The following is a 24,526-nucleotide window of genomic DNA, read 5'->3' on the forward strand; positions in this document are numbered from 1 at the left end:
TTGCAAAAAGTCATCCCAATTTACTGTGTTGAGTTGGCATTGTACAGAAATGGACAGCCATATTGGTCTAGAAATGTTAATTTTTTTAATTTTTATTTTTTATTTTTTTTCCATGTATACAGGGGTAACACATCGTACTGAATATGTAAGGTCATATCTACGTGGGTTTGATTACAGAAACTAATATTCTCTAAATAATGAAAAAAAGAATAAGACTATAAGAGCAAGAAGCAATTTAAATATGTTCAGGGACCATTTTCATCTCCACAATTAAGGATTATTTTAATGTTACATCACTGCCTTTTCTCTTTTACTTTCCTTTTTAGTTTTATTTTGGATTCCCTATTTTTAATGTTCATACAGAGATTTCTTTAACTGAAATACCAAATAGTTTCTTTGGTGTGAAAAACTATAATAGTACACAGGATCCTAATGAGATAATTAATAATGTGAAATAGGAAGTAAAGGGCTAAAGATGTAGGGAAAGTGGGAAGGGTGGGGGCAAGATAATAAGGGAGAGGAAAAAAATATAAGAAACTGAAAAAATGGAAATAAAGTGTTTGTAAATGGGAGGGGAGGAGGGGGTGAAGGGAGGGCAGGGAATAGGGGAAAAAAATGAGAATCAAGACCTATTATGTGAAGGTACAGAATCCCAATGATGAATGTAACTGTATTGTATACCTAGATTGTACCAATAAACTCAATAAAAAGAAAAAAAAAAATCTTTTAAACCAGGCATGGTGGGGCACACCTATACTCCCAGCACTTGGGAGGCTGAGGCAGGATGATTGCCATGAGTTCAAGGCCAGCATGGCCTATATAGTGAGTTGAAAACCAGCCTGAAATTACACAGCCAAACAGTCTTTAAAAAGAAAACAACAGGGCCAGGGATTTAGCTCAGTAGTTCTGCCACCTGGAGGGACTTGAGTTCCATCCCCTGGTACCATAAACAAACAAACAAAAAAAAACCCACTTTTAAATCTATCTGCATCCCAAAAGCAAAATGTATAGATGTGATAAAAGCAAAAAGAGAATGCTAACTACAGAATCTAGGTGGTAAATATATGGGTGTTTACTTAAAACTCTTTCAACTTTTCGGTATGTTTGGAATTTTTATATAAGGTGTTAGGAAAAAGATCTCTACATTTAGCCATTACTCAGGTGTATGTGCTTGTTACCTCTCTTCTGAAATTCTGCAGAAGTCCAACTAAGCTCTCTTCCTGACACAGCCATCTTCCAACATGACTCCCATACACTGCTGCCCCCTGGCTGCCTCTCACGTTGTACCACATTGTTCTAAGATAACAGATGGCAAATAAATGGCACGTTGCTTTCAAGATGAGGTTAAGAGACTGCAGCTTTTGCCATGCCTGCTCTCTTGATGACTTGTCTGGGGGAAAAGGGCAAATCACCTAGGGGTCTGTTAGCTCTGGGACAGGACCTGAAACATGGCATTTCCAGCAAGCTCACAGGATGCATGTGCTGTTGAGTGAGGTGTTGGACCACAAAGTAAATGTACTGCGCATTTGCACTACCTTCCTATTTTTTTTTTTTTAATAGTTTAGATTGGGCTTGAACTCACTATATAGCCAAAGCTGACCTCAAACTCAGTGATTCACCTGCCTCAATCTCCCAAGTGCTGGAATTTTAGGTGCCACAACACCCAGTTTGCAGTATACTTTCTAGATAGCTAACAGGATAAGAAAACTTTTACTCTTCAAAGTTTAAAAAAATGGAGGGGCCACAGATTTTGCTTAGTGGCACTGCACCTGCCTTGCAAGAACGAGGTCCTGAGTTAGATCCCAGTACAAAAAAAAAGGGAAAAAAATGGAGGAAATGATAAATTTCCAATTTTTTTCCCTGCCATGTTTAAATATGTTAATAGTCAAATGTTTTTTACAGTTCAGTGTAACATCTCATGTATCCGTTTCAATAATGCAGTGCTTCTTCATGCATATAAATCACTGGGGATCTTAATAAGTACAGAAGGAAGTCTGAAAGAAGACAAATTCTGAATTTCTTTTTTGTTTGTTTTTTTGTTGTTGTTTTTTGAGACAGGGTCTCACTATGTAGTTCAGACTGGCCTTGAGCTCACTGTGTAGTCCAGGCTGGTCACCCACAAACTTGCGGTGCCTCCCAGTGCTGGAACTACAGCACTACACTAGGCAGATTCTGCATTTCTAATGAACTCACGAGCTTCTGGTCCAAAAAGTACATTTTTTGAGTAGCAAGATTTTTTAAGTTCTTTGTATCTCTTTTAGTTTGATAGATTTGATAATACAAAAACATAAAATATACAAATCAATAAAGACAATACACATTTTTTTGTACTTTTTTTTATTGCTTTGGAAAAAATTATCATCCCATACCTTTTTTTTTTTTTTTTTGGTACTAGGGATTGAACATCATCTCTTACTTTTAAAGTTTCAGAATAATCAACCTCAATAGTAAAGTACAGACTCTTAGAATGCCCATTACACGTGTCTAGTTTTATTTCCAACTATCCCAGCACTGTTTCTCACCCTAGAGGTACACTTACCACCCCAACCCTACCCCACAGCTCTCTACACAAGGCTGAAATCTTAGCTTTTCCTGTCTGTCTAACCTGTTCTTAGCTCTACCCTAAAAGACACATTTTTCTTTTGATAACACAGCAAGCTCAAAAGAAATCAGTTAGCAGTTCAGAGGTCTGCTCCTATTTCCATTCAAATGATCTTTAATTTATAGGCCAACATTTCATCACATGACCATGGGATTAAAGTCTCACAGCCTACTTATTCCAGAGTTAAGCCCCACAACTATGAATCTTTCCTCTCATTGATATATGTTGCTCATATAATTTTTGAGATATAATACATAAAACCCACCCATTAGATGTCTATAATTCAGTTACTGTTAGCACAGTCATAGTTGTGCAATCATCACCACTAATTTGAGAACATTTCATCACCTCAAAAAAAAAAAACCCCCACGGGCCGAGCACAGTGGTGGTGCACACCTGTAATCCCACTCAGGAGGCTATGGCAGGAGGATTACTGTGAGTTTGAGGCCAGCCTGGGATAAGTAGTACATTCAAAGCTGGCTGGACTACATTGCAAGATGTGTCTCAAAAAAAACAAAAAAAGCCAGGTGCCTGTAATCCCAGCACTTAGGAGCCTGAGGCAGAAGGATTGCAGTGAGTCCGAGGCCAGAACTACATGGTGAGACCCAGTCTCAAAAACAACCCAAAAAACCCAAATTCCATAAGCTGCTCAATACCCCCCCTTCCCCACCTTCTGGTCCTGCAATTTTATATAAATGGAATCGTGTAATACGCGATCTTGGTCGTTGGCTTCACTCACAGTGCATGATCTCAAGGTTCCTTCACGCTATAGTGCGTATCAGTACTTCAGTTCTATCTGTGGCCAAATAATATTTTATTGTATGAATATATCACGTAATCAATTCATCAGCTGATGGCCATTTTGCTTGTTGAATAAAAGTTTTTACGAGGACGTTCTTGGCTCTTTTGGGTATACAGCCAGGAGTGGACATGCTGGATCATATAATACTATGCTTAATATTTTGGACAATTGTCCAACTATTTTTCAAAGTACTGTACCATTTTACAATCCCACAGGCAACGTGTGAGACTTTCATTCTAACCTTTTCACCAACTGAGCTATACTTTCTGAACAAAAAGAGGTGGGCTTCCACATTATAACGATAATTACGCTAAGAATACTGCACTAACAAAATAGAAATATACTTAAGGTTGGTGTACAGAGAATAAATTGTTACAAGTTTAAATATAGTGACCAAGTGGGTTAACCTCTCAGCGCTGCCTACTTTATGTGAAAATAAGGTACCATAATGACACGTACCTTGCAGTCCATAACTGTCAAATAAAACAATGCACGTAAAGTTACTTTCACAATGACTATGACGGGAGTCAATCCCGGGCAAGGCCTTAAGCGCAAAGGTATAAATGCCCTAGTCCCGCCTCCTCATTCAGGATTCTTCCCCGCGGGAGGGGTTGCTGAGCGACGACGGGGGCTGCAGCCACCCTGGCCACGCAGGATAAATTGCCACAGCTCAAGCGGAGCCCTGTCACTCCAGCGACATCGCCCGCACAGAAGTCAACGCAGCGTTTTTTTCCCTTTTAGTGGTAACACACACGCACGCACTGTGGCCGAAGCAGAAGCGCAGAGGAAGAGAACCAAGCGTGTCTCCCCACCCGTCTCTTCGACACACACCCCACACACCCGCAAAAGGAAAACAAACATGAAACCCGAGCCCCGACCAACCCGAGAGCTACGAACCCCCAGTGTCCCTCGCCTCCCGCCACCGAAGACCCCCTCACTGGATTCCCCAGGACAGATGGTGCAATTCTCACCTGGTGGCTTCCTCCAGCTCGACCGGGGTCCGACCAGGCGCCCCCAGAGGAGTAGTAGCCCTCGCCACCTCCGCCTTCTCCGGACCAGGTGGTCTCCGGGCCGCCCCCGCGCACCCGCCAGGAAATGGGGGGCTGGGGATGGCGCCGGGCGCCGCCGGGCCAGTGGGACTGGACAGCCGTGAAGGGGTCGGACGGGAACAGCCAATCCCGGGCTCGGTCCCGCCCCTCCCGCCGCCGAGCCGGGAGAGTAGACACACAGCCACTCGGGTCTGCAGGGCTTCCTAGGAGGACCGTGAGAGCTAGGCACTGTGCTCCTTAGACTGGAAGATAAATTTTCCGGCTGTCTGGGCGCCGCCGGGCCAGTGGGACTGGACAGCCGTGAAGGGGTCGGACGGGAACAGCCAATCCCGGGCTCGGTCCCGCCCCTCCCGCCGCCGAGCCGGGAGAGTAGACACACAGCCACTCGGGTCTGCAGGGCTTCCTAGGAGGACCGTGAGAGCTAGGCACTGTGCTCCTTAGACTGGAAGATAAATTTTCCGGCTGTCTGTTCAATCTACGGCCCTTCTCCCTGCTTACCAGGGATGGTAGCACTGCGCACCCGGATGCACGACTGCCCTCCTCTTCCGGGGGACGGGCACGCGGTACCGGAAGTAGGTGGGGGAATATGAAAGCGCTTCTGGCAGGCTCGGGCCGCGGCGCGCCGGGACAAACTTGCTGGCCCAGGTCGGGATTCCGGTCCCGGTCCCGCCGAGGCGGCGACTACGGTGGCAGGAAGGAGGTGTCAGACGCGCTGGCCCACCTCCGCTATCCCCTGCTGCCCAGTCAAAGTTCAAAATGAACTATATGCCCGGCACCGCCAGCCTCATCGAGGACATCGACAGTGAGTAGCTCCTCTCCGCCCAGCGAAGCCAGGGCAGCCCCCTCTCGGGCTGGCGCCTCTCCTGAGGGAGCTTGTCAGAGGAGCCCCGGGCCGGGCCCTGCTCTGCACGCAGGGCTGAGCGTCCGAGCGGACAGCCTCCGCCCCGGTTCCGCCCCTCGCTCTCCACGCCGGTCCTCGGGCTGAGGAGCGCAGCTGTGGGATTCATCCTTGCAGCCGAGGCCCGAACTCGAGAATGACCCAGCACACTTCTCCCGCGTCCATTGTTTTCCGTCTGCAATATTTTGAAGTACCAGTACATACGGGAAGAAGTCATACAAACAAACAACAAAAACCCACGAAAGCATTAAGACAACATCACTTGGGTTTAATTAGCAATGAACGTGGGCTTTCCTTTACGTAACCATTTGCAACTGTCCTTTACTGTGCGGGTCGTTAGCGCTTTCAGGTTATTGTAGTGTGCCAGAGGTGGTACTGACTTTCCTAGAAAGACAGAGTCACTTCGAACTTTTGTTTTTCCTGTTAGATAATTTTATTTTACTAAGAAGACCCTCATCCGTGTTCCTAGTTACTGTGACTGTGCAGGTTAGAGTGAATCTATGGTCATATTCTCATTTTAGAGTTATTTGAGATCATTAGTGTAATTTGGACCGAATACTATAACAACAACCACTTTATAAACCTCTGTGTAAGTCATAAGAAAATAGTTGTATTTTAGTGGTTTGCGGATGCCCTGTATATCTCATAGATCAGAATTACTTGAAGCTCCTGACAGGGGTCTCACCCCGACCCATCTGTGGCTTGTCTGGAACCCAGCTGCACAGCTAGAGGGGAGCAGCTAGACCCAGTCTTCCAGCCCCCGCCCATGGCTCGTATTGCTGCCTGAGCCCCTCCTGTCAGATCAGAGGTGACATTAGGGTCTCACAGGAGTAGGCTACTGTGAACTGCAAGTGGGAAAGATTGGTAGATTTCATCACCCTCTTCTATACTGAAAAGTTTGAAACCCTTTAATATTCTGAAGACCCTTCACTCCCCAACCCCTACAACACACACATTCTCTCCTAACCCCTCAGTCTGTCTGTATTTTCACCCTTCATTTGCACAAGAAGTATTCTTTAGTATTGCTCTTTCTACCGCTTCTGGAAGCTTCTTCCAGGAGTATCTTTTTTGTTGTTGTCTCTCTCTTCCCCCACCCTTCCCTCCTATATATTACTGTCTGTCCATCTCAAACACTTTAAGATATGTCTCCCCATTGATGTCCCATCTCTATATCTTATGTTGTCTCTTTTTGACCATATGTCTCCTAATCACTTTTGGTTGCGCCTGCTAATTTTTGCTGCCAGCACACTGCTGAAGCCACTTTCTTCAGTCCTCAATCCGAGACCCTCCTCTGAGACCTTACCTCTGTAGCATTGTGATAGTATCACCACTAGATTCTTCACTCTGCTTTCTTGCTTTCTCTAACACTGTTGCTGATTTTATTTTGTGACGCTTACTGTTTCCCAGAACAGGTGGTCTGAGTTCCATGTTTCATCTGCTGTTTTCTCTAAATTGCTAGGCGGGTCTTCTAAATGGACTTGAGCCTTATAATTCTCTTGCTTTTCTGCTAGATGAATCTTTAATGTTTTCTGGGTCTCTATGAAGTCAAATTCAAATTCAGCTTTCCCCAATACTTTTTTGGGTTTTTTTTTTTTGTTGTTGTTGTTGTTTTTGTTGAGATAGGCTCTCACTATGTAGTCCAGGTTGGCCTTGAATTCACTACATAGCCCAGGCTGACCTCAGATTCACAATCCTGCCTCATCCTCCCAATGGGATTACAGGCCTATGCCACCATGACCAGCTTTCTCCTGATACTTTTCTGACTTTAACTTCTGTTCTTTTCCTTCATATCTGCATCTTTCAGCCACACATATGTTTTTTCTGTTGTTGGTTTTTTTTTTTTTTTGGTTTTTTGAGACAGGGTCTTACTATGTAGTTCAGACTGCTCTGGAACTCACTGTGTAGCCCATTGTGGTCTCAAACTCACAGCAATCCTCCTGCCTCAGCCTCCCCAGTGCTGGGATTACAGGCATGCGCCACCATGCCCAGCCACACATGTGGAGATATAGTCCCCCCCCCTTTTTTTTTACTTTTGTGTAATTTACAGATTTCCTTTCCCTTCCCTTTCTCCTAGCCAAAGCTTGCTTGTTTTTCAGGGTCCAGCTCAGGATCCTCCAGGTGAATACCATTTCTCTCTCTGGTCTCATAATTAAGATTTATTTAGCCAGGCATGGTGGCCCACGCCTCTAATCCCAGCACTTGGGAGGCTGAGGCAGGAGGATTGCTGTGAATTCAAGACCAGCCTGAGCCACATAGTGAGTTTCAGGTCAGTCTCAACCACATAGTGAGACCTTGTCTCAAAAAAACAAACAAACAAAAAGATTTATTTGCCTATGGAAGTTAAATATAGCCCAAGAAAGATAATAAGTGCCTTCAGGACAAAAATTACTGCCCTACACTTCTGTGTCTATAAACTATTTATGTAAGGCATTAAAGAAATGAATGGCTGAAATTTGTTTGACTTTATTAAGAGTTTATTCTTTTGCGATGTGGTTTTGGGCCTGGGATTTAGCTCAGCGGTTCGGTGGCCTGCCTTGCAAGCGCAAAGACCCAAGTTCAATCCCCGGTACCCTGCCCCCGCCCCAAAAAAGAGTTTATTCTTTTGCGATGTGGTTTTGGGCCTGGGATTTAGCTCAGCGGTTCGGTGGCCTGCCTTGCAAGCGCAAAGACCCAAGTTCAATCCCCGGTACCCTGCCCCCGCCCCAAAAAAGAGTTTATTCTTTTTTCTTTTCTTTCTTTCTTTTTTTGGTACCAGGGGTCAAACTCAGGACCTTGTGCTTGTGAGGCAGGTGGCAGAACCACTGAGCTAAATCCCCAGCGTCCCCAGCTAGAGTTTATTCTTGTCATTCATAAGGTTGATCCCTTATGAATTTTCAGACCCTAGAACAGAATATAATTCTCAGTAAATACTGAATTTCTCCTCTAGCATATATAATCCTGTTCTCATTTATTTTTTAATTTTTTTGATACCAGGGATAGAACTCAGGACCTTGCACTTTTGAGGCAGATGGTGGCACCACTGAGCTAAGTCCCTGGCCCTGTCACCCTCTTGCATTCTCATTTTAAATGTCTGAGGCATTGTTTTTGTTTTGATGCTGGGGTCTGAACTTAGGGCCTTGACAGATGCTAGGCAAGGGCTCTACTCCTGAACTATAGACCTCCAGGCAGCTTTTGTTTGTTGATTTGTTTTGAGACAGGGTCTTGCTAAGTTGCTGAGGCTCACCTCCAAGTTGCAATCCTCCTGCCTCAGCTTCCCCCGTAGTGGGATGTCAGGTGTATACCACCATGCCCAGTGAAATTATTGTAAATTGAAAGAAAAGTAATTCTAGGATTAAGATCATAAAGATCATCTAGATTAAATTTGTCAATCTATAGCCCAGAAACTGACCCCACACTGAGTGGGTTGTGTCAAATATGTAGGTCCGGTCAGCCCAGCTTCCCGGCCTTCTCTAACCCTGCTGCATGGTTCCCCTCACGACTGCTCTCTAGTCCAGTGCCCAGCTGCTGTAGTGCTGCTTCCGTTTTCCAGGTGAGCTCCACCTTAAATGCATTGCCAGAGGAAGTGATACAGCTTAAACTGTTAACTTTATGTTACTGTTGTAAATTCATTGAGGCAGACAAGATTCTTTTTTTTGTTTGTTTTGGTACCAGGGATCAACTTGGGACCTTGAACTTTCGAGGCAGCTGGCGGAACCACTGAGCTAAATCCCCAGCCCAGACAGAATTCATATTAAAGATGTTTTTTCCTCTCCTCAGAAAAACATTTGGTCCTGCTTCGAGATGGAAGGACACTTATAGGCTTCTTAAGAAGCATTGATCAATTTGGTATGTATTAACTATGGACTTCTTTAATTCCCTAGATAGTAAGAGCCACCCACTGCCCTTTGTGGTGGTTGTTATTTCATATTAAAATTTAGCTGCAGCTTCCCCATGGAACTGTTTTGAGTGAGTAAATCATTGTTTTCTACATCATGATTGGGTGATTCAAAAGCTTGTATATTTACAGGCACATATTTCTACACTGGTCTTCACTACAGTGTTTTGGACTGTTTTTTTATTTCCCCCATTAGAGGGAGCCAAGTGGTAGAAATAAACTCAGTCCACTGCAAAAGCTGCTCATTTGTACATTGGGTGCTCCTACTCTTCAAAGCACTTCCTGCACTGAAGGTAATCCCTCCCTGTCCAGTGAAAAGTGGGCGAAAGGCATTTTCTGAAGCTTTTTATTAATGTTAAACGATATATAGGGGGACATAGCAAACAGGAGTCTCCGTCTTTGTTTTGAAGTCTGCATTTTCCTAAAGTTAAGACATCTGTGTTTCTGTTTTAATAACTTCTCAATTCACATCTATGTTGTTAGATACCTGTTAGATCACTCGTTTTAAGCATGAAAGAAACAACATATGTGATACACGAGAATTATAGAAGATAAAAATAGCTGGGTGTGGTAGTGTACAACTGTAGTCCCAGCTCCTGAGACAGGAGAGTCACTTGAGTTTAGGAATCCAAGGCCAGCCTGGGCAACACAGCTAAACCTCTTCTCAAAAAAAGAAACAGAAAAGATATGACATACATTTCTGATTTACTTCAAATACAAGTAATTACTAATTGAAAGAAGAAAATAATTATTCATAACAGATTAGGGTTCTAAATCTCAAATCTCTCGGATATCAGAGTACCTTGAAGGTTAAGGAGTGAATATTGAGTTTCACTTTATCAGGTATGTTTATCTGATCGGTGAAAAATAGGTTTTTCCCACATAATCCATGGATACTTAATAATAGGTTAAATGAATCCCAAGTACAGGACCAAAGTTAAGTCTCCAGGAAGTCGTATACATGTGCCATGCCATAGAGAAAAGTCAACTCCTTCAAAAACACCAGTTTAATTTCTGTGGTTGTTTAAGCTCAGGTTTTCTAAATTCCTATTCATATATGTGGTGTGGTAGACATGTTGATATTAGCAATTAAAGGAATTTATATTTCAGAACTTATTTTTGCTATCATTCATGACTTAGCACAGCCTTATCCCAAGTACTCTTAATTTGCAGTTTTTTAAGGATTTCCTAAATGGTGTGTCTTACTTAGTGAAACATATGATTATTTGAAATTTGTTTTTCCCAAAATGAGAAAGTTTGCAAATTTTGTTTAGCTAAGTCTTCTCAGAATGCCATAACTGAATAATTTATGGACCTTTCCTCAATAATAGGAACTAAATATCTTTGTTTCTTCCCTGTGCATTTATAGCTAACTTAGTTCTACATCAGACTGTGGAGCGTATTCATGTGGGCAAAAAATACGGTGACATTCCTCGAGGGATTTTTGTGGTCAGAGGAGAAAATGTGGTCCTACTAGGAGAAATAGTAAGTGAAACTGTTCAGAGGGGGTTTTCTTGGTACTGGGGATCAAACTGGGGACCTTGTGCTTGCGAGGCAGGCAGCGGCACCACTGAGCTAAGTCCCCGGCCCTAGTAAGAGAAAACGTAATCTGCTATGGATCTTGCTATTCATACTAGTTAGGTTTTTTTGTCTTTTCAAGAGGAAAAAAATAATTTCCATATTTTACCCAGCTTCTCACAGGCATCTACTAAGTTAGGAAAGCTACAGTTATCAAAGGGAAGCTACTAAGAAGAATTAACTCTGTTCCATTGCCTTTTGACATTTTAAAGATTTTTATCCTATTTGCAAACTATTGATTTTACCTGATATAAAAAATACAAGCCAGGAGCTGGGCATGGTGGCACACGCCTGTGATCCTAGCATTCGGGCGGTTGAGGCAGGAGGCATGACATGAGTGTGAGGCCAGCCTGGGCTACGTAGTGAGTTCAAGACCTGCCCTGACTACATAATGAGACCCTGTCTCAAACAAAACAAAACACTAAGAAAAATTCTTTAACATAAAGGTGTTCGGGCTGGGGATTTAGCTAAGTGGTTCCACTGCCTGCCTTGCAAGTGCAGGGACCCGAGTTCGATCCCCTGTACCATTAAAAAAAATAAAATAAATGTGTTCATTTACACAGCATTTCTGTTATCTCTAGTAGTAGAAAATTGAAGAAACTTTATGTATATTGAAGAAGCTTTATGTATGTTATCAAAGTATGATTTAGGGCTGGGGATTTGGCTCAGTGGTTCCACCACCTGCCTCGCAAGCACAAGGTCCCGAGTTTGATCCCGATACCAAAAAAAAGAGTATGATTTACATACATTGGAATATCTTGCAACTGTTTAAATAAATTGGTTACAAGAAGTTCATGACATGAAGTCAGTTATCTGTGTTTGAGGGAAAGATACATTGCATATCCAGTGTATTTTTTTTTTTTTTTTTTTTTTTTTTTTTTTGGTACCAGGTATCAAACTTGGGTCCTTGAGCTTGCAAGGCAGGTGGCGGAGCCACTGAGCTAAATCCCTGGCCCCATTATTCATATTTTTAAAGAGGTCAAGGGGAAGGAGTGGCTGTAGGAAAAGCCCTTCCATGACCTGGCCTGAGAATGGATGGCAGGGAGGCAGGGAGGCCTTCCGCCCTGTCCGTGGGCCTGTGGTATGTGCACACAGACACAAGTGTTTGCACTTGTAATCGACCCCTACTGCTTCAGACTAATGGATTTGCCATGAAAATCAACATCAAAATCTCTTCAAAACTTGGGTTTGGGGCTGTACCTCAGGGAAGAGCAGCAGCATAGCATGTAAGAGACTCGGGGTTCCATCCCTAGCCCCACAGAAAGGGAGGCAGAAGGGAGGACTGGTAATCATTCTGTTTTCCTTTTCTTTACCCAGAACTTCGGCACCTGCTTTTTTTAAAAGTTTTTTATAAAGTTTCCCAATACCTAGCCACACCTTCGGTTTACAGAAGTCTTTTGAAGAGAGTGGTTTTGTTTGAAGCTATTTTTTAATGTCATTTTGTAGTAGTTTAATTTGGTATATTGCGCTGCCAAAGCAAGGACATGTAGTAATTCAGTTATCAGGAGTAGACAGAAGTAGCCCAGGTGGATGGTGCAAGAAGCTGGGCCAAGCTTAGGGATACAAAGGTAAACAGAAGGAGGAGGATGAAAACTGCAGTAAAAAGCAATAGAACAGCCCAGGGATTTAGCTCAATGGCCCCGCGCCTGCCTCGAAAACCCAAGGTGCTAAGTTTAATCCCCGGTACCAGGGGGAAAAAAAGGAATGTAGGCTGCCGGTGCACAGTGGCAGCGAGGTGCGATCTCAGCACTCAGGAGGCCAAGTCACGAGGATTGCTGCAAAGTTGGAGGCAGCCTGGGCTACAGATGAGTTTGGGGTTCAAGGCCAGTCTGAACTACATAGCAAGGCCCTGTCTGAAGAAAACAGAACAAACCAAAACAATAGCGATAAGGACCTTTCCTCCCAGGAAGAAGAGATACTAGATTAGCTGACATCTCCTCCCTAACTTCCTGGCTAGACTTGGAAAAACTGAGGGATGCAGAATTGACCAATTTCCTTTGAACTCAAGTTTCCTGTGAACCAGCTAAATAATTAATTTCCTTTAAATCCCAAAGCCAAGCTAGACCTGATGGCCCCACCTATAATCCCAGCACTCAAGAGGCTGAGGCAGGAGAATTGCTGCAGCAAGTCCTAGACTAGCCTGGGATACATAATGAGTTCAATGCCACCTGTTTAAAACAAGTCTCACATATAAGGCCAAAACAAAGAAGGTACGTCAGACTTGTTTCCCCTTTCAAGTATCCACCAAGAACATTTTTCTTACTATTTTTAATAAACACTCCTAAATTCCTCCAAATTTTGTCCTCAAAATTTATTCTTCAATCTTGGGAAACAACTCAGGTTTATACAGAATGAACTTTGGATGTGAGACCTGGAGGAGATAACCTGGTGAAGGTCGGGTTGGTGCAGTAACCCTGTTGGAAACAATCAGAAGTGACTGGCAGACTAGTCTACTGTATCAGCACTGCCCAAGTGCTGCAGAGGCAAGGCTAAAATACTGTTTCCTCACTTGGAAAACATGCGTTAGTTGGTACATTTGGTTCAGCTTATCATTTTCAACATTTTTTAAAGCAACAGAAATGGTCATTTTTATACAAAGGTTGAAGTAAAGCACCTGGTACCCCAAGGACTGTGGGGTAGTCTACCCCTGTTAGAGGAGCTCCCCAACCTGTAGGTGCTGGGGATTTGGGGGGTGTCGACTGCTTTTCTGAATTCAGTTTCTAGCGAGAACATATTACTTTGCTGTCAAGGGAAAGACTTCCCCAGTTATACATATGAGTATCAGTTTTGTAGGAGTGAACAGTGACCTTGCACAAAGGGGTGGGTGTGTGTGTGCCTGCCAAGAGGAAGAAGGAAAGAAAACCTATTTTTTTCTTTGGCCAGGGATTTAGCTCAGTGGCACCACGCCTGCCTTGCAAGTGCAAGGTCCTGAGTTCAGTCCCTAGTACTGGGAGAAAAAAAACAAAAAACTATTTGTTCTGAAAGAGTCACTGTTTCCTGGAGGTTCCCCATGTGGAATTTTTGTTGTTACTGGGTTTGAACAGTGCAGTTTTACAGTAGTACCACTGCAGAAACAGGTCAGGAACGCTAACGCAGTTATGTGGATCAGAGGTCAGCATGAAGAAACCACTGACGCCAAGGAAACGCGCCAGGAGCGCTTCACATTCCCTAGACATTGCCTGGCCCAAGAGGCCCCTGGATTCCAGCTCCAGGATGTGATGCATGCGGCTGAAGTAATAAACCCAAGGTCTCGGGGCAGCGTGCATAGCTCAGCGGGTGACACAAGGCCTGAAGACAGTGAGTACACTGCCCCCCCACCGCAGCCCGTAGCCCTGGTGATGTTATAATTTTGCTGACTGCTCTTAACTTTTGGCTGAGGTCAAGGGTAGCCTAAGTCATTTGTGTGACTCCCTCTAGCGCCTGGTGAGAGAGCCCCTGGTAAGGTCCTTAGACCTTGGCATGTTACAGTAGTTTCCAGGCTGAAACATCTGTAGAGTATGGATGTGTTAGTGTCGACCCACACCTTCTCTGTGAAGTCACAGAGGAAGGTAAGAAACGGGTACTCTGTCTGGGAAGGCTGTCCACGGTACAAAAGAGCAAAAAACAGAATGATACTATACTTTTATCTGTTTGTGTTTTGAGACAGAGTCACACTACGTAGCTCAGGCTGGCTTCAAACCTGCAGTGATCCTTCTGTCTCATTTTCCTGAGGGCTGGGATTATAGGCGTGCACCACCGTGCCCAGATTGAGGAAGTTTTCTTTCTTTTTTTGTGTGTGTGGGGGGGGGTTTGAGGCAGGGTCTGGCTTTGTAGTTCATTCTGGCCCAGAACTCACTATGCAGCCCAGGCTATCCTTGAACTTGAGGTGATTGTGCTGCCTCCGAGTGCTGGGATTACAGGCATGCACCACAACACCTGGCCTCATGTTTTTTGTAGACTTGTTTCTATAGAAGGGGGAAGAATCTTGTTATAATTTAGGTGCTTATAATTAGTACAATAGAGAAACAGTTTATTGCCATTAGAAAGGAGTTGAATCCACCTTCTATACTGAGCAGAAACTGTCGAAATTAAGATGAAATTTCAAAATATAAAACTTACCAGTAATTTTCTTGGATTCTGTACTATTAGGAAGATAGCTTCCTAGAAGCAACCCTGATAATTTTATTTTAAAGAAAAGTTGGGCCTGGAATTTAGCACAGTGACACCACACCTGCCTCACAAGTACAAGGTCCTGAGTTCGATCCCCAGTACCAGGAAAAAGAAAAAAGGTAATGCTTGACTAAAGTCACTCCTGACTACTGCAGTATTTTGACTTAAGCTGAGGCATTGCTGCTGTGCACGCTGATGCTGATCCCTGTGACCACATTAGGAGCCTGTGTCCCATCATGGTGTTGCGGGCTGTGCCGTGGGAAAGGTGCCTGTCTCCGGAGCAGGGTATTTCCCAGCTCTGACCAGGAGCCTAGGTGCCTTTGCATCTGTAAGATTTGCTTTTCTTGGGCTTCAGGTGAAGCGTTTCAGAGCTGCCTGTTTTGCAGGACTTGGAGAAGGAGAGCGACACACCCCTCCAGCAAGTGTCCATCGAGGAGATCCTAGAAGAGCAGAGAGTGGAGCAGCAGACCAAGCTGGAAGCAGAGAAGCTGAAAGTCCAAGCCTTGAAGGATCGGGGTCTCTCCATTCCTCGAGCAGATACTCTTGATGAATATTAGGGCTTGGAGAGTTAGGGCTGTCCCTGAAAGAAGGTAACACCCTGGTCACTTCCACACTGGCCAGGGAATTTGTTTGATCACTTTTACTTTTAATGCTTTCACGTATGCAACATGAAGATATCATATGGGATTCTGTTTTGTGGTTTGAAATGGCACAGTCATCGTTCAGAGGAACAGTGGTATGACCTCCATGCACAGATCCCTGTGGAGCCAGCACCTGCGTCTTCGTATTGTTTTTCTTATTCCCAGTTAGAAGTTACAAGGGCATTCTTCATTTTCTTGTAAATAAAAATTGAAGCTCAAAACCATCATATTATTTCCCAAGTTGGAGTTGCCATCAGTGACGGGACAGAATTGCTTGTCCACACTCGGGTCGCAGTTCCAAGTAGCTGGTTACTTCTGGAGGAGCATTTTCATGCCAGTTAATTTGAGGGTCCTCCCTATTTCCCTTTTACATTTATATCTCAAACCATCAGACTTCAGAAAGAAGCTTTCAGTTAGGTTTCCCAGAGCTAGTGACAACGGGTACCTCGTGGTTCAGAAATAGCATCATATCTGCCTCAACCCCAGCTATTCCGAGTTCCTGTGAAATTTAACATTTTCCCAAAGTGGCTTATTCTCTGATCCTTTTAATGATTTAGTTATGTTTCTTAGCCCCTTGCATTGGGTCTTTTTTCTTTTTTTGAGACAGATCTTGCTATGTTGTTCAGGCTGGCCTTGCATTCAGTTTGTAGCCCAGGCTGGCCTTCAACTTGTGGCGATGCTCTCGCCTCAGCCTCCCAAATGCTAGAACTACACTGTGTGCCACCACCATGCCCGGCCTGCATTGGGTCTTGAGCCTCTTGTGCTGTGATTTTTTTAAAAAAGTGTTTTAGGGACTGACAGCCCAGAATGATGCCACTTTGTTGGTATGAAGAGTAACAACTGTATGGTAAGTGTAACAAGCCACTTTTTTTTTTTTTTAGATTACTTTTTTGAAAGCAATGCAGTTTAGCCAGGCAATACTGGTGCATGCCTGTAATCCAGCTACTTGGGAGGCTGAAGCAGAAGATGGAAAGTTCAAGGCCAGCCTGGGGAACCCAGTAAGACCCTGTCTCAAATACGAAAAGGGACCGCGATGTAGCGTAGTGGTAGAGCTCCCCTAGGTCTGATCTTCAGCACCACACACATGATGGTTTGATTGATGGAGAGAGAGGTGAGACGGTTTAGTAGACAGTGAGACTCCTCACTGGGTTCCTCACATACTGCTCTCTGGTTCTCAGTAATTCTTTTTATTTCAGTAACTTTTCTTAGTAACTTTTGGGGAGAGGATGGTGGTGAGACAGGGTCTCTTTACCTTCTTTCCATGAAAATAAGACCTAGCTGGAAAAAAATGAGCCCTGAAAATCAGAGATTCAAAATGCCAGCCCCAGAGCCAGGCATGGTGGCCCATTCAGGAAGCTGAGGCGGGAGATCGCTGCCAGTTCAAGGCCAGCCTGAACTAAATAATGAGACCCTGTCTCCAACCCTGCCAGCCTCGATCAGGCTATCCTTTCCTTACCCACCATCATTATTCTTGCTTGGTGGCTGTTCTGCAAGCAGGTAAGGCAAAGAGGAGATGATTGGGGCTGGCATTTTTCTTGTTTGTTTTGTTTTGGTGCCAGGAATCGAACTCAGGATCTTGCACTTGTGAGCCAGGCAGTAGAACATTGAGCTAAATCCCAGACCCCTGTACTTTTTTAAAAAATTAAGTTTACTGGTGCATTTTTAGGTATATAATATGACAGCACTGGGAATTTGTACCTTTACATGATATATCTTGGTGGCATTTTTTTAGCAATTTTGATCTCTAGTTTTCATGGCTGATTATTTTCCAGCCAGTCTTATTTGCAGGGAAACACAGTATTTAATCCAGGCTGGCCTCAAAAGTGCATCCATTCTGCCTCAGCCTCTCAGACTGCTGGTCTTACAGGCATGTGCCACCGTGCCCAGCTCCTGTTCTCAGTAATTTTAACTAGCTTTTCTAGGTATTTTCTTTTTATAATCTGTTGTGCAAAGATATCCTTTTCATAAGATATCTAGCTTGTATGTGGGTGACTTATTTTATACTTCAGTATTAAATGTACTTAGTTTATGAGCTATGGTGGGGTTTTCTTTGGGTGTTTTTGTTTGTTTTTGAGACAGGATCTCACTATATTTCAGGTTGGCCTTGAACTCACTGTGTAGCCCACGCTGCCCTCAAACTCATGGTTATCCTCCTGCTTCAGCCTCCCGAGTGCTGGGATCACAGGCGTGCACCACCACACTTGGCTTTAGCTGTCTTCTAAATATCCATCACTCAGGCAGGTGTGGTACACTCAGAAGGCTGAGGCAGGAGGATCACTATGAGTTCAAGGCCAGCTCTTAGCAAGACCCTGTCTTAAAAACCAAAAATAAATATTCACCAAACAATTCCAAATGTAGTAAGAGTTATGACTTAGGAAAGGACGAGAATGCTGAAATCTGTTACCTTTTCAAGCCATAGCAGTGTTTCCATTATCGTGCATCGGGTAGCTGTCAGGACTGAGACCTAAAGCCCAGAGCTGCCTTGACAGCTGCTCCCTCCCTCGCCGTCCCTGGCTGCTCAGCACAGTGCCCACCCCAGCTCTGCCAGCCTAGCCTTGGCAGATACTGAATTCCAGTGCTTTCCCCAGACCACACCTGCTGGTACTGTCTTCTCTTACTAGATCTCAAGATCAGTCCCACTTCACACTGAAAGATTCTTCCAGCTGGGGCTCCCACAAAATAGCCTTCAAAGGAGAAAATGTAACAAGGTGAATGGGAGAGAGAGAAAGGGTACATTGTGTACAGTACAGATACAAACTCCCTGAGAATGTGAGCACTGTGTGTAAAAAGTACGTACTAATAAAAATGTTTTTCAAAAAACTGCCAGAGCCCCGTATGGCGCCCTTTATTCTGAACAGCTGAGCACAGCAGTGTCCGTCTTCAGCCGCTCTTTTGCCCTCCCTTGGCCTTGACTTCAGTGCCTGCTCTCAGTTGTCTGTTTTCATTAGTCCATGTTTGCGGTATGAAATGTTTGCCTGCCTTGTGTGGGGTTGGTTTATGCACAGAACACATCCTCACTTTTCTTTTCATTCCCTGTTCCTCTCTCCTCTCTCTCTCCTCTCTCTCTTTTCTCTTTGGTACCAGAGATCAAAGTCAGGACCCTGCCCTGGCGAGGCAGGTGGCGGCACTGAGCTAAATCCCTGCCACCCCACCATCTCTTGATCCACTTCCCATTTGAGAATGCTCTATCTCCCTACTTCCTATTATCTATTTTATTTTGCTCTTTATACTTTGGGTTTCTCATGTAAGAGAACCCATGTGATATTTAAGCTTGTGTGTCTGATTTATTTTGCCCATCATCATGGTCCCACGGTAATTTTTATAGCTTTCAACCCTGAAACTCGGCTCTGCCCTGGATCAGGCTAAATTTGTCTTTCTCTGCCTTAGAACACACTTCCCCAGGTAACCGCATGGATCCCTGACTCACTATGCACATCTCTGCTCCAGTATCACCTTCCTGGACCACCTCTTCCAAATATTCCCTGGGGCTGGCAGTGGGGGTCAGGGTACAGCACTTGCCTGGTGTGCATGTGGCCCACGTCTACCGGATACACTGCCCTGCCTGTTCCTTTCCAGCTTTATTTTTCACTATGGCTACGATCACTGTTCCACTTGAATTGTACTGGTTTACTGCCTGCTTCCCCCCACTCTAAAACATAAGCCTCTAGGGATGTGCCTCAGTCTTGCAGCCCCAACGTCTGAAGCAGTACCGGCAAGTCTATGGCACGCGTGCCAAGCGGCCATGCAGAGCCCTCCCTGCTGGCGTGAGAGCCAAGTCACAGCTGAGCATCAGATAACGGCCCTATCTTGTACATCACCCTCCAGAGAGCCCCCAATGCTGGAGCCTGCTGCGCAGCTGCCTGCTTTCCCAACTAAGCAGATCTCACAGCCACCTATGTGTCTTACTTAGCAAAACCCAGTCTCAAAATGAAAAACCGGGCTGGGGATGTAGCTCAGAGCAGAGGCCTTGGGTTCAACACCTGCACTGAAAGGGAAAAAAACAAAATTACATTTTAAACTGGGTGTGGTGACACACACCTATAGTCCAAGCAATCTGTAGAGAAGTTGAGCACGATTGCGTAAGCCTAGGAGTTTAACTCTCAGACCTTGTGTAAAAAAAATTATGTGTGTGTGTCACTGGAGATTGAACCCAAGGCATTGGCACTAACCTACGTCCTACCCCCTTTTATATTTTGAGGCAAGATCTTGATAACTGCCCAGGCTGGGCTGGAACTTGTGATCCTCCTGCCTCAGCCTCTCAGAGTGCTGGAATTACAGGCCCACATTATGCCAGGCAGGGCAAATATTTCTATTCCCAGTATCACTGAAGGAATTAGGAAGCCACCCACCAACCCGGGGAAATGGAGCACATCTGTGCTCTGGGCCAGATCCCCAGCTGCTGGGCCCCTGGACAGGTGTCCTGTCTGCCGTCTCCACTCGCCACCCTGCCTGTCTTCTTCCCTTCTCAGCCTGCAGCTCTTTCTCTAGCCAATCTCCTTCCTCCGGGACGCCAGTCCCAGCCACACATCAGTGGTTGTTGCCATGTAGCCAGACTTAGGAAAATGGCCTCGAGTGCTCTCGCTGTGAGACTCAGGATAGAGGGAAATGTCCAGGCTGTGGTCTCTAGTCCCCAGGCCAAGTACAAGGGGGTAGGCTTGACCCTGGGCCCACCTCAAGGCCAGACCCCCAGGTGACCTCAGAAGCTGTGACCCAGGGTTTTTTGTAACACAGACAATTAAAAGAATATTTTTTTGTCCCTGCCCATTGTAATTTAACTTCTTCCCCAGCCTCTTAGAAACCACTGACTTATTTTCTGTCCCATAGTATGTGTTGGCAGCTAATTCAGAATTGTCTTAAATGATGTATAGGTCACATAATATCAGCTTTACTCTTCTGGTGTAGGCCACTACAAAAGACCAAACATAGCCAGGCGTGGTGGTGCTGTAATCCCAGCTCTCAGGAGGCTGAGACAGGAGGATTGCTGTGAGTTTGAGACCAGCCTGGGCTACATAGTGAGTTCCACATCAGTGTGAACTACATAGTGAAACCGTGTCTCAAAAAACCAAAAAAAAACCACAAACTTACCTGTGTGTGGTAGTGTACACCTGTAATCCCAGTACTCAGGAGGCTAAGGCAGAAGGATCACCACAAGTTCAAGGCCAGCCTGAACTGCACAGCCAACAGTCAGTTCAAAACGCCAGGCTGAACTCACACTGCAAAGGGAGACGCTGTCTCAAAAAAAAAAAAAAAAAGACCAAACGCTTTATAACTATGTTCCTACCAAAATCCCTAGGCAAGGAAATCTAAGTCTGGCTTACCTGCTTGAAAAATCATGTGAGGGCTTTTTTTTTGGTACTGGGGGATCAAATTCAGGACCTTGCACTTTCAAGGTAGGTGGTGGCAGCACCTCTGAGCTAAGTCCCTGGCCGGCTCAGGGCTTATTTTCTAATTAGGTCTTTTTTACTTTTACAGAGGTTCACAGATACTGAGAGTTTGCCTTAAGTCTCAGAAAAGACTAGACTTCGGCCTTTTTATAAATGCTAGAACTGTTGAGACTTTGGGAGGAGACTGCTGCATTTCTGGTTGTATGCAGGAGAGTTGCATTAGGTCCACATTATAAACTTCTGATTGTCTTTACTTGGAAATAAAATGTCATCCGAGATGTATCTTGGAGTAAAGTTGACAAGGAGTGGATTGTGACCATTAATTTGATAAGTCGGCTGCATTGGATTAAGGAACGTACAGCTTGGGCCAGGGATGTGGCTCAGTGGTGCTGCGCCTGCCTTGCAAGTGCATGGTCCTGAGTTTGATCCCTGGTTCAAAAAAAAAGAAAAAAAAAAGTGCATCAGAGTAGTTAAGCGCGCCCTGGATGTGTCCGGGTCGAACGTGAGAGCGTGGCCTCACACGTTACATCGGGCCTCACCCGTCTTCGGAGCACCATTCCCCGCGCTGCTTCCCGGCCCTCAGGAACTAAGTAGCTTTCTCCTACCAGGTCCCTCTACCATGCTGTTTCTGCCTTGGAGCCAGCGGACTTTGGACTAAACCCAGTAAAAAACTGCGAGCTAAATAAACCTCTCCCCACTTAAATTTCCATCTCAGTGGGAAAGCCGACAATATACTATCTCAACATCAAAGCAACAACAATTAAAAAAACAACATAAAAGAGGACTGGAGATGTAGCTTAGTGCAAAGGCCCTGGGTTCAATCTCCAATACAGCAAGAGGAAAAAACATATCCCTGTGCTAGAGGCAAGCGACCGAGGTAGGGCTTGGTGCCTCCCCCCTGTCCTCTCAGCACTCAGGAGACTGAAGCAGGACGATTGCCATTGAGTTCAAGGCCAGCCTGGGCTATCTAGTGAGTGCAAGGCCAACCTGAACTACATACCAAGACCTTATCTTTAAAAAAAATGCAGCTGGGCACGGTGGTGCACACCTGCAGTCCCAGGGGAGGCTGAGGCAGAAGGATTGCCGTGAGTTCAGGCCGGCCCGGGCTACACAGTGAGTTCAGAAAATTACAGTGCGAGACCTTGTCTTAAGAAAGAAAAAAATATGTACACATGACAATCATGAAGTTTAACAGTGGGACCAACATTGGAGGTCTGAACACAAAACCTGCACTTTCCGAACAAAACTAGGTCAGTGAGCCAAGAGGTAGGCACTATTGCTCCCCAGCCTCTGCCCTCTGCCTCTCGAACACTCTACCCTACGCACAGCCATCCTAAGCACAGAAGTCCGTCGGGACAGCCAGCTCTCGAGCCTCAGTCCTCCACGGTGTCGCCCACGTTCTCTACCCAGGTTACCCTCACCACACCCTCTGTCCCCAGCCTCCCAGAGAAGCACCCCTTCCTCCTTCCTATCTGAGCTCCTATCCCCTAGAACCAGTATTCCAGTCTCGGTCCTTCCAAATGGCTCATCTGCAAGCTCATCTGGCCCCATCCCTAGGGTCATAACTGCAGAGCTAGATAGTGGATATTCCGTGTCAGATCACTGCTTAAATGAAGCCTGACCCTGACCCTGGGACCTTGGTAGCCCTGCACACTGGCTGAGGCAGGTGGTCTCTGGCTGTCCTGCTGACCTGCTATGTCCTTCCTTGGGGTCTTCTCCCTTATCAGAAGTCAGAGCTGAACATGGATGATTTCCAGAAGTAGAGGTAATTTCCTGATGTCTGTCACCTTCGTGCGCAGAGGGACAGCAAGAGTTAACTAGTCACTCAGCCTGGAGATCTGGCACTGGACGAGGTCACCGGCCCGCCCACTTCGAGTCAGTGGCGGCCTCTGACATCAGCAGCAGCCACCTGCCTCAGTGCTCTGGCTGTCCACAGCACCTCCTCCTCCTAGGGGACGTCACTCTCCACAGGATGCCAAGCAGCTTGGCCTTGAGCATTATCTGCGAAGCCGGTCCCATAATAACCACTGCCCTCCCCAGAGCCTCCCCTGGGAAGACACACGTGCACAAGGCTGTACATGTGCCAGGCACCTCTCTTTCTGGAGTCTTCCAGGGCTGGAACGGGGCTTATGGGCAGGTTCCTAAGTCGAAAGAAGAGCTGGTGCCCCAACTGTTTCCCTACTCGGTCGCTCAGTGTAGAAGCAGTGAGTCCAGTCTGTGTCCCCCTGCAGCTGTCTGCTGGGTTTGAGAGCTCAAAGGGCCATGGCGCCTAAGTAACACCTGCAAATCAGGACTTGGGGGCAGCACCTGCTGGGGTGCTGGGAGGAAGGGCAGCTCTCGGAGGCACAAGCCACTCCGCCAGGTGCGGGTGCTCACAGGCTTTGCAGAAGGGGCCTTGAGGACCGGACAGTGCATCCAGCAGCTGCTGCTCACAGGACCCCTACTGCTTCACCGGGGGTGAGACGGAGCTGTGGGACTTGCCTGCCCTGCAGCAGTCCAAGCACAGCCTGGTTCTGCCAGACCCTGGCCTCTCGTGCTAGGGAGACTGTGAGAGAGCTTCCACTGTGGTCCTGGCCTCCCCCACCTCCCAGCAGTGGTGAAGGACACAGGCTGCTCACGCGAAGGAGGCAAGGCCTAGGCCAGGGGCAGAGCTAGTGTCGGTCTTTCCATTCCCAGTATTCTTGACAGGTGACACTGGCTTTACATCAGCCTCAAGGCCACCAGAGCACATTGGCAATGAAAAGGATTAACGCTCTTAACAAAGGAACTCTACATAAAGGCACTGGCTATCCACAGGCAATCTAAAACAGCAACAAGCCTGATGTGAAAGTCCAGAGTCCAGACGCATCTGCTCTAAAAGATATGTACAGATATGTGTATCTCCTTTTCTAAAACCAGTGGCCTGAAGTATTGGTGTTGTCAAAGTTATAGCTGTAAACATATAACTTTGAACTCAGTGCATATGCTTCTGGGAAATCTTTAAGGTGCTAAGTGATCCGGGAAAACATTCTTTACACAATCACATTTGCTGCCTACACCCTTCTTTCATATCCTCAGACACATAAAATCTCATCCTGTGTGATTTGCCACTTCAAAGCTGCCCGCTGTCCCCCTTGACAGCGTACCTCGATCTGAATAAACTCTTGTCTTCTCTACACGCCTCTTTTCCTGCCCATGTCCTCAGCCCTCCGTGTGCAGTGCGTAGGTGTGGAGAGGATCCATCCCGGTGCCTGGCTGATGGCACCTGGACTCGCAGAGGCCTTCAAGGCTTTGTGAGTCCTTGCTGAGTGCGGCTGGGTTCCCACAGTGAAGACTGGGGCACTCTGGCGTCTCCACTGTTCTACACATGTCAGGTCCTGTAGCACAGCTTGCCCAGCGTCTGCTACCCTAGAAAGCCTCTAGGAGGTGTTTGTAGGGTCCTCTGAAATCATCCTTTGCTCTCCTGATGAAGGACCCAGTCACCGTCTGACTCCATTTTGCTCCTCTGGCTTGTTCTTTCTCATGTCCTTCTCACCTTATCTCAAATCCCAGAAACAGCAAGCCCTGCAG

General features: G+C 45.8%; 2 protein-coding genes across 2 annotated transcripts in view; one reads left to right on the top strand and one right to left on the bottom strand.

Annotated features, from left to right (window-relative positions):
- Nucleotides 1–5,119, bottom strand: part of Bag4 (BAG cochaperone 4) — a gene marked incomplete at its 5' end in the record, with an annotated part of 42,274 nt that extends 37,155 nt beyond the window's left edge. The window contains 2 exons of the mRNA XM_010605160.3: nt 4,376–4,507; nt 4,952–5,119. Coding sequence (XP_010603462.3) covers nt 4,376–4,507; nt 4,952–5,119 — 300 coding nt within the window. The remainder of the gene's footprint in view (nt 1–4,375; nt 4,508–4,951) is intronic.
- Lsm1 (LSM1 homolog, mRNA degradation associated) lies at nt 4,813–15,814 on the top strand. The gene is made up of 4 exons (XM_010604855.3): nt 4,813–5,255; nt 9,108–9,176; nt 10,595–10,710; nt 15,339–15,814. The coding sequence occupies exons 1-4, from the start codon at nt 5,210–5,212 to the stop codon at nt 15,507–15,509; spliced, it is 402 nt and encodes a 133-aa protein (XP_010603157.1). The 5' UTR covers nt 4,813–5,209; the 3' UTR covers nt 15,510–15,814.
- Nucleotides 15,815–24,526: the final 8,712 nt, after the last annotated feature.

This window comes from Fukomys damarensis, unplaced genomic scaffold, assembly GCF_012274545.1.
Source record: "Fukomys damarensis isolate Sample0158 unplaced genomic scaffold, DMR_v1.0_HiC HiC_scaffold_18, whole genome shotgun sequence".
Taxonomy (NCBI): domain Eukaryota; kingdom Metazoa; phylum Chordata; class Mammalia; order Rodentia; family Bathyergidae; genus Fukomys; species Fukomys damarensis.